General features: G+C 47.2%; 1 protein-coding gene across 1 annotated transcript; it reads left to right on the top strand.

The window, feature by feature from the left end:
• Positions 1–1,134: 1,134 nt before the first annotated feature.
• LOC109741301 (uncharacterized) lies at positions 1,135–8,114 on the top strand. The gene is made up of 2 exons (XM_045228197.2): positions 1,135–1,242; positions 6,398–8,114. The coding sequence occupies exons 1-2, from the start codon at positions 1,136–1,138 to the stop codon at positions 7,146–7,148; spliced, it is 858 nt and encodes a 285-aa protein (XP_045084132.1). The 5' UTR covers position 1,135; the 3' UTR covers positions 7,149–8,114.
• The last annotated feature ends 1,949 nt before the right edge of the window (positions 8,115–10,063 follow it).

The following is a 10,063-nucleotide window of genomic DNA, read 5'->3' as shown; positions in this document are numbered from 1 at the left end:
AAACATTGAGAGCTTCGACATATGCAAAACATGACAACACGATTTACGTTAGCTATAGGATAAATATAATCCATACCATTTTGCAATTTGGTTGTTGTTATGATAATATTGTATGATATGAAAGGGCAACTACGCCTATCTTCATCATACAAAGATATCACTACTTGACAATAGAGTTCTTTACTATCCTCTGCATGCAGGTTATAGAATTTCTGAAGCATATGGTATCGATCACCTACAATTATACACAAAAAAGGGAATATTTGTGTCAAGAAAAGCTGTGAATAATTTCTTGATCAAAATTGCAGGTAGGTAAGAATCTGCAAAACCATAAAAGATCTCTTAATTAATTTGAAATTACATATACAAGAGTAACCATCTAAAAAAATCAAAGTATCAAGAACTTCTACATTATTATGGAAGCCATTAGAGGAACTAAAAAAGTCACGGGGCTTGAGTATGAGAAAATGTTGAATAATAGGGAATATATATTCAGTTTTAAGACATGGAAGTGTTGTTCGTATAAAAGAAATAAGTTTCTGTAGAATTAATTGATGAACCACATATGTGAGTGCAACACAATTATGTATTATAGAGTTGGTCTGGTACTGATGCTTTGATAAAAGGAACCATTGCTAAACCTTGAGTGGTAGGATGAGTGACACATTCCTGCATATAACTTATGAACTATAATTTGTCTAGAATATGGAGCAATACAAAAAACAATCTGAAACAAGTGAAATTCATGACAAAAATATACACAAATAGCATGTTTTTAAAGGCAATTTATAGGAGTCAACTATCATTACGAATGTGACCTGGAAATAGATAACATCCTATAGTTTACTGCATTAGAGGGAAACTAGGATGAAGTGAATTTGGAACCGGTATTAAAATGGTCCTAACATCATATCCATATAAGTACCTTCTCTAGCGGCATGAAGCATCGACAGAGTACCCCGAAACCAGGGGCGGAGCTAGGCTAACGCAAGGGTATGCAATGCATACCCAACATTTTTTGCAAAAACAATTCAGTATATAAGCTCCTATATGCGTTTATATAACATATGGCAGTATATAAGCTCACCATTGCCACCATCACTATGTAACATGCATTTTTTTATAGGTGTGAAAAATGAGTTTGTGGGACAGAGCTGCTTCATTGGCGCCGAAGATAAGTTCGACATCAACACCAACATTGCTATCTGTCGACGTTGAAAACCAAGTTCAAGATCAACCTCGGTATCATGAACTTTTTTTTTCTTACGTTGTTGTGAAGCAAAAAAATATTCACCATGCATACCCATGTCGGAAATCCTGGCTCCGCCACTGCCCGAAACTCTGGCATATGAATGCAAAATTCAAGAGACAAATAAACCATTTCAGGCCAGATCACTCAATAGCTCACATATTTGAGGTAAATATATGCTTTCTTAAAAGAATTAGTGCCCCACGAATTTACAGGACGAGCGAGACAGATAAAAGTGAAATCACCATTAGAATGGTACCTTATCATCAGTCTATAATTAGCTATATAGTTGTACTACAAAGTTTAGAATATAAACTTTTTGGATCAGAGAACGAATATCACTCTTAACTGTTCTCAAATTACTAATAAGGTATTATTTCCTCGGCCTTAGTAAAGAAACGGGATTAGATTTAGGGAAAACAACTGAAAAGTCATGACTTCTCTTCTAGTACCTGTGATGATAATTCGAGCTCCTAGAACTCAAGATACTAACCCTTTTTTTGACAAGTCTACAATGTTTTGCAGTAGACTCAAATGGTGAATGTTAAGCCCATTTGTTAGGTGCCTTCTGAGTTGGTTGCTCATAAACATAAATATCTATATATATAAAAAGCATGGTTCAGTATTGCAATTCCTGAAATTGATTGGCTATCTTTTGCGTCTTCTCTGTTAGAACTTGGAAGTATATAATTTATCAAGTTTAGGCTTTAAAAAAAATAGACTGAACATTCACCAATGACACCAGGTAAACAACAATTGCTTGAGGAAACTGGTATGTTTAATTAACGGCAGAGCAGTACATGCATTTCACGTACCTAGAATTCAATCAAGCTTATATATATTTTTTATTTTCTTACATTCAAATGCTCAATAAATTTCTCACGAGACTAACACCAAGAAAGCAGCCAAATAATTTGTCAATATGAAGAAATGTTGCAGCTGTGTACTCCCTCCGTTCCCAAATATTTGTCTTTCTAGAGATTTCAACAAGTGACTACATACGAAGCAAAATGAGTTATTCTACACTCTAAAATATGTCTACATACATCCGTATGTTGTATCCATTTGAAATGTCTAGAAAGACAAATATTTGGGAACGGAGGGAGTAGTAACTATAGAACAATATAGGATATTTTACTTGAAGATAGAGCTTCATCGTACATGACGGAAATAACTGTTCATTCTATAAACTTGGAAATAATCAAATAATGCATACATATTTCCTCATCAGCACACACATGTAAATGCAGCACCGAGCAGCCTACTTTCTCAGTCCAGACACACCTACATCTATAGAAATAGGGTGGAGAAAACAATTAAGGAAAAATTAACCATTTGGTTGAGTGCCGATCCTTCATTATCTGCCTGTACACAACGCTGAAAGATGAGCTTATGAGTAACAACGCATGCACCAGGACGAAATCCCCCCAAAGGACCTCAAATAGAAAATCAAATTATTTTCTATAGAACAATTACGGCAGATAAAAAGCTTCCATACGCCCAGAGCTAGCTCCCACAAAACGTATTACAGACTACAGAAAGTTGGTACTCCAGTAACCTTACTCCAACATGCAGCATTATGGCTCAATTTAAGTACTATTAGAAATATGTATATAGCACAGTTCTGCAGCTTGTTTCACATCTATTTAGAAAACTTCAGAAAGACAGTAAAACACAATACCAATATCCGTATATGTTGAGTCTTGGGATCAGAGGGCGTGCGTGTGGCCTCGAGGTGCCCGAGGGCCGATGAATATCCACCGGGTAGGCGTCTTGCCGGTGTTGATAGGTAAGGAGGAGGATAGCTTGGGGGAAAAGAATTAATTTTATTGATGACTTGAGAATTCCGGTACCGACCACCTCCCCTTATATTATGGCGAGTCCAAGTTCTATTTCTCTTCCTAAAGGAAACCCACCCTACTAGGAATTGAGGCTGGCTTGGGTGGGTGGCCGCGCAAGGTGGTACTACGGCACGATGGTTCCTTCCTCGCCTTGTCCGTTCCAAGGTGCCCGCTTTTCGGCAATCCGGTGTCCTGGCGGCGGTGGGGTCTCCTGGAGCCGGGCGGCGGCCCTGGATGGTGAGGCTGTAAGGGTAACTTTGCGGTGAGCAGTGGTGGTGTCTCCTCTTGGATATGTGGGTAGCAAGGGGAGGAATGACGGGTGATCCTGGTGTCATCGTGAGTTCGTCGATTCAATGGTGGCGGCTCTTGTACCAGAATTGGAGGAAGTGGCAGCAGCGATTTCGAGGAAGAGAGGGGCTTGAAAGAGAGATCAGGAGGTGGCACGACAGAGGACCGAGATAGTTTGCGTTAGGTGCACATGCTTGTGGGCTAACCAAAGCGGGCCACACATTCACAATTGGGGCCCAGCGGCACCCCACAATCCCAATGCACCACAACGCTCGCTTTCCAGGGACCTTAGAGCTTTTAGGGATGTTGGACTAGCACTTCAGCAGTTGTAGACATCAAGGCTATGGCTTTGAACTGAAAGTGTGGTTGCTAACTAGCTAGATTCTGAGAGAAGTAGAGCTTTGCTCCTCTTGTGTCACTCGTCCACGCTGCCACCTCGCGGCAGCCATCTCCTCCGCTCCCATCCATCCCTGTCCTCCCCCTCCCCCCGCTGCCAGGACCCTCTGTCGGGCGAAGCCTGATTGGCATAAGCATGGCGACGACGCGGCTCTTCTCCCTCTTTGTCGGGGTATGACGATCTATGGGACCAGCGAGGCCCCTTGCCTAGTTCGGCTGGGGAGATTAACGAGCACAGAGAGCAAATCTAGCAGTTCACACGCGAGATCTATCCAGGTTCAGGCCGCCGTGGGGGCGTAAAACCCTACTCCTGTTCTATGGTGGATTTACTTGGGGCTCAAGTTACAAGCGCAGCTTGCCGGAAAAGGTGCGTGCAAGGTGCAACTACTGTATAAGAGTGAGCAAGGTGTCGACCTGTGCCAAGGTAGCCTTGGGCCTCCTTTTATGGACGAAAAGGGGTCACCACAGTGGCAACATGGTCATTACATAAATGTGAATAGTGGCCTCGATGTTATCCAACCTAATCCCGCCGGACTAGGACAAAGGCATTTTATGTGTCGTGAGCTGATAATGATCCTTTGGCAAAAGACGTCTCTCCTTTTGTGCCGTCGGGCTGGCCGAACCCTACCTTCTTGACACGTCCATGAGATGGGTGTCAATAAAGTTTAAACTTTACGTGACACGCCGACACGCGTCCTGATGATCTTCCCTAAGCCATCTGCCTGCTCGACACCTAATCTTGACAAGCCATCAGCTGGTCGACGAGGTGAAGCGGTCGAGAAGCAAACAGGCGAAACTTCCCGGCAAGGAGCTTGTCGGGTCTTGGCTTGCCGGCGCGGAGCTTGCCAGCAACTGGGATCTTGTCCTTCGGTACTAACTTAGTACTTCTCGATGACCTGCCTGGAGGTCTTCTCACGGTCTTCTCGATGACCTGCAGTAGCTCTCTAGCAAGCCTTGCCGGTGGGAAGGCTGCAACTACCTGTGCACAAGTCAGGGTACGAAGGCACCCATGTCTTAGTACACCGACATTCTTGTGCAATACAGGTAGTGCGGCTTACTGCGGGCCGGCAGGGGCGTTGTGCTACGCGTGGGACATGACGGTGAATCTGCGCGGGGTTGCGTTGGCGTGGGACAGTGCCGTGAGGCTGCATGATGGGTGGTGCATCTGAGCTGGCAAGCGGGGCGGCCAGAGATCGCATTGCGGTGGTCTCGAGTGGCGTGGGGTGGCTCCCTCGACGAACGGTGTGTTGCGGTTTTCTTGTTGCTGGCTTGGGTGGGCAGCGTGAGGTGGTGGCATGTGTGGCTCTGGTGGCGAGTGCCGGGCGGGATCTAGGGTTTGGGCGGTAGCGGGCCTTGTGAATTGTTCCTTGGTCGGTTTTGAACGACCGCATGGCCCGTGGAGTCCTGCTACCCGGTGGTCTGCTTCGGGTGGGTGCGCCTTGGCACCGTGTGGTGGGCAGTCGGCCCATGACATGATGCTGGCTAGAGCCGGTGATCCTCGTTCCCGTCCGTGGTGGGGCCGGATCCATATGGGATCTGGCACCCGTAGCCGGGTAACATGTGTGTGGGCCGCCATCTGTGTTGGCTGTCCCTAATCTTGGTGGTGCTACGGCAAGATGGTTCCTCCCTTGCCTTGTCCGTCCCAAGGTGCCTGCTTTTCGGCAGCCCGGTGTCCTTGCGGTGGTGGCCCGGTGGGGTGTCTCCTGGAAGTCGGGGCAGCAGCTATGGATGGTGAGGCTGCACGGGTGACTCTGCAGTGAGCAGCAGTGGTGGCGTCTCCTCTTGGATATGTGGGTAGCAAGGGGAGGGGTGGCGGGTGATCCTGGTGTTGTCATGACTGGTGTGTTCGGTACTTCGGTGCCTCTTGTGTTCACGCTCGGTGTATCTTGTTAGGGGCGGTGTCTCCTGTGTTCACGCTCGGTGTTGGGTTGGTGGCACTTGTTCCACTTGCTCGAATGCTGTTTTATTTCTTTTTTGACTCGCTTGTATTAGAACTTCCTCATCACTTTGTATCGGTTCGGCCGTTTGTGCCTTTATTTATAAAGGATGAAGAAATCGTGTTTCGAGAGGACTATACTTGAAGTCTTCTGTGAATAAAAGCGACGCTCCCGCATGTTGTCATGTTGTTATGTTGGTACCATGAATCTTCCATCCACAGCGATCTGATTTCTAAACACCGTCCTCCGATGAAAGTATCAGCCACCACCCAAGTAGCAGATACATCGATGTATGATGATCAAACTGATGGCCCTTGCTACTAACTAGTACGCCCTCTGTCCCTAAATATAAGACGTCTTGGCAGTTTAAATTGAACTGCCAAAACGTCTTACATTTGGAAACAGAGGTGGTACATACCATCTAGGCAACTACAAAAATGCTAAATGGAGCTCAGACTCGATGCAGCTAGTACTATATATGCTGCTGCTACCATATAGAATCATGAATACTACATGCATGGGCACTGTCCATTGTGTCATTCCTAAAATTCTAGTTTGGACCTGTATTCTAATCATTTAGTTGATCAGCAATACTAGTCCGTACATTCCTGCATATATACACATACATCATGATTGCGCTTCTTGTACCAGACCGTGAGATCATGACACGAAACATAACACTGCAGGCATGGATCGATGTCGTCGCCAGTACTACCTCTGCCCACGGCTGCACCGCCTCTGCTCCCCATCATTCAGTTGGACGGAGAGAGCGGTTACCTCCGCTGGAAGGAGTCAGTGCTGCTCCGCCTCCACACTATTGGTGTGGCCGATGTCCTGACCGAGGAGCCCCCTCCCGACGAGAAGACGGCCGCCGGCAAGCAGTGGGCACACATGGATGCATTGTGCCGTGGCCACATCCTCGCCACGCTCTCTGACCGCCTCCTTCCGGTCTACGCCCCCCACGCCACTGCAGCTGCCGTGTGGCGCGCCGTGGCGCGCACCTATGATCTGGACCTAACGGTGGATGTTCCGCTTCGAAGCGTGCCCTATGTGAAGGCCATCACATTCCAGTACACGGAGGACGAGCCCGTCATGGAACAGCTCGCGCTCCTGGAGGGCTTGACCACCAACGCAAAACTCGATAACTCTACCTTGTGTTTCATCGTGAAGCAGTTCCCGACATTGAGTGAGAAGGTCGCCATGCACGACTACCGTCTGAGCATGGAGGAGATCTGGGAGATCGCTCGGCGGAAGGAGCGGCTGGCCAGGGTACAGGATATTCGCCGTGCCAGGGATGATCCGCAGACGTCAGACGATCCGCAGACGTCAGACGGGCAAGGCAGCCTCTCAGATGGGGGACCGGCGTCCAAAGACGATGGCGGAGGAAGAGAGGACGGAGGACATGATTCAAATGCGGCGAGCTTGTTAGATGGTTGAAACATAGCTTACCCATGGTGCTCGTGCGTGGGCGTGCATGCCACAACTAGTCAGTCCGTGTTTGTCTTGTGCGAACCAGAACTAGTTGTTAGCCCCCCCTCTGAGTCGTGCGATTTTATTTGAACCTAGTTCTTGTATATCACTGGGAGTCTGGATGGTGATGGTGATCTTTTGTTGGTTTGGAACCAGGCTGCGTCCTGGGTTTCCCTATCCTTTCCTTCTGGCTGCTGTGATGGCTTAGTTGCAGCTAGTCTTTTGAGCTGCTGTTTGCACTACTTTTCTTTTTAGCTGCTTGTAAGAACTAGTATGATGGTTTCTTTTAATGGGAATCGAGTGATGATCGCTTTTATGTATTCTATTAAAAAAACCTGAGTACTGAGGTACTACCTATTTTGCCACATAATTGTATCTGTTTACGTTTGCTTTGTGTGAGTTTGTGTAATGTAATCGGTCCAACAGAGCCGGGCACATTGCCAGGGAACGCAGGCCGTGAACTGGTGCTGTTTTTCTTTTCTTCTCACCGACCGTGAACTGGTGCTGTTTTTCTTTTCTTCTCACCGACGGCATTCAGCCCATTGGAAAACTCACCATCGTCAGATTTGATTTTCCAAGTACTCACCATGTTAATTGGTCGGTTTCAAGCCTCCTTTGATTCAAAGAATTTTTGTTCATAGGAATTTCGGACTATTCGAAGAATTGTTTTTTTTTTTTTACCTGAAGCTTCCTTTGTTATTTTAGTATATGAAACTCATGCCACTCAAATCTCTTGTAAAGAATACTCGGTCTATCAGCTTTTGCAATGAGGTAATCAAACAACTTTGGTGCACACAAACTCATTTTACGATTCCAGTGTTCATTTTTTTTTCGCTCCATACGATCCGAAACGGACCGGGTTCCACTATCACAGAGATAAACGAACAAAAAAACACAGAAAAAACGTCCACAGTGCGGCAACGGAAATACAGAAAACGGACCGGATTCCAGTGTCCATGATATTGCAATCTCGTGTTCTTTCTGTACCGTTTTCAAATGTGAATCAAAGTTGCCATACGGTAACGTCTTGTGACAAAAAACATATATCCCGTTCCGAAAACATACAAAGTGCACTTCACAACCTCATTAGCGTGCATCAATGATAGGAAATTGTGGACTCTCACAACCGTACATGATCACTTGTTCGTTGTCTAGGCCTAACATTGTTTTAGGAAAATGGATCTACAAGCATAAATTCAACTTGGTGATGCACTCAGGCCACTAAAAGGTTTGACAGGTTGTCCACGGCTATTCTTGACAGTCAGGGAACGATTTTGACGAGACGTTTAGCCCGATCGTCAAGCCCGCCACCATCCATGTCGTGCTAAATATGACTAACATTGTGGCCTCCCCAAGCATGGCCAGCTCGACCCCTCACAGTTGCGAGTTGCGACCTGTGACAATGTGAGCACAGTTGTCTTACATGGCACTAACCCCTATGCAAGATCGCCTAATTAAGCACATCAAGATTGAAATTCATTTTGTCCATGAGAAGGTCTCTCTCGGTCAAGTTAGAGTTCGAGGGTGATTTTTCTACCACCCCGTCCCGTGCATGGATCGCCCGTTCATGGTTGTTTTGAGATTGATGCTACATTTTTTGTTGTTGTCAAAATTTATCTTGTTTCATAATATTTCATTCGGGTTCTTTTTCTCGTTTCAGAGTGCATCATCATGTTTCATTGTATACCAACAAAAAAGAATGCATTTGTTTCAGATCGAATTTGCTAATACACGTCGATACCCAACAAAATATTATGATACAGATTTGGTACCCAACAATATAACACTTTGAAACAGGACAAATCTTGACAACAACCAACAAAGTAGCACGAATCTCTAAGGCCTTGTACAATGGGAGATGCTTAGGGTGGTGCTTAAAAAAATAAACTGGATTTTTCTGAAGCACCGGTGCCTATTTTTATAGGAGAGACGCTTAGTTAAGCGTCTACCCTGTACAAATAATCACCGGTGCTTAAGAAATCCTGGTTTATTTCTCTAAGCACCTCTCCTAAGCACCTCCCATTGTACAAGGCCTAAACAACCACAGATGGTAGTAGATGGAGACTCGGACTAGACTAATCCTCCTCCCGACCCCGTGTGGCCGCCGCCGGGCCGCACCGGGCGGCCACCTCCCGACCTCCCCTCGACTCCCTGTGCACCCCCTCCCTCCACCGCCGCCGCCGGCAACGTCGCTGGGCAAAGGCCCCGTGGCGCGACGGCGGCGGACCTTCTCTGGCGTCCTGAGATCTGAGGCGGCGGCGATCTCCCTCCCGACGAGGATGGCGGGCAGCGGCGGCCGGGGCGCGGCGGGGGGCTTTGCTGCAGCCGGCGGGAGTAGTACGAGATGGTGGCAGCGGCGCCCGGGGCGCGTCTCGGGCTCGATCTAGGACCTTCGGGTCTAGGCGGGCGGCTGCCGTTACGTCCTCAAACTGTTGCATCTCATCGGATTCGGCGACGGCTCACTGAAGCACTCCGGGTCTACTTCGCATCACGAGGATTACGGTGGTGGTGATCATCTCCTACGTCGGAGGTGGTCGACCTGAAGCTGGATGATCGGATCTCGAGATCTGTAATCTAGTCTCGGCTGCGAGTCGGGGAGACATAGTTTGGTTAAAACCGAGCCGATGACGGACGATGGCGGCGTTCTGCGCCGTTACCTTGATGAAGGCATCGTTCTGTAACTACTGTCGACCCACTTGTGCTGCTCCGGGGAAAACCCTATGATCTGGTTTTCCAGATCGGATGATGGCGGCACTGCGGTGTCGTTTCTCTCTTGGGAGCATCGTTTGTGGGGCATCGCTGGAAGTCAGAGGTAGGAGGTGGAGCGGCTTCGTCTTCCACGGAGTTTCGGTGGATATGTCAAGTCATGCCTGGCCGATAGG

The sequence above is a fragment of the Aegilops tauschii genome, chromosome 5, assembly GCF_002575655.3.
Source record: "Aegilops tauschii subsp. strangulata cultivar AL8/78 chromosome 5, Aet v6.0, whole genome shotgun sequence".
Taxonomy (NCBI): Eukaryota; Viridiplantae; Streptophyta; class Magnoliopsida; order Poales; family Poaceae; genus Aegilops; species Aegilops tauschii.
This window is presented reverse-complemented; position numbering and strand designations above follow the sequence as displayed.

Coding starts and splice junctions, on each gene's coding strand:
- LOC109741301 (XM_045228197.2), top strand. CDS start 1,136: ATGAGTTTGTGGGACAGAGCTGCTTCATTGGCGCCGAAGATAAGTTCG. Junction 1,243..6,397: donor CAAGTTCAAGATCAACCTCG/GTATCATGAACT, acceptor ATAACACTGCAG/GCATGGATCGATGTCGTCGC.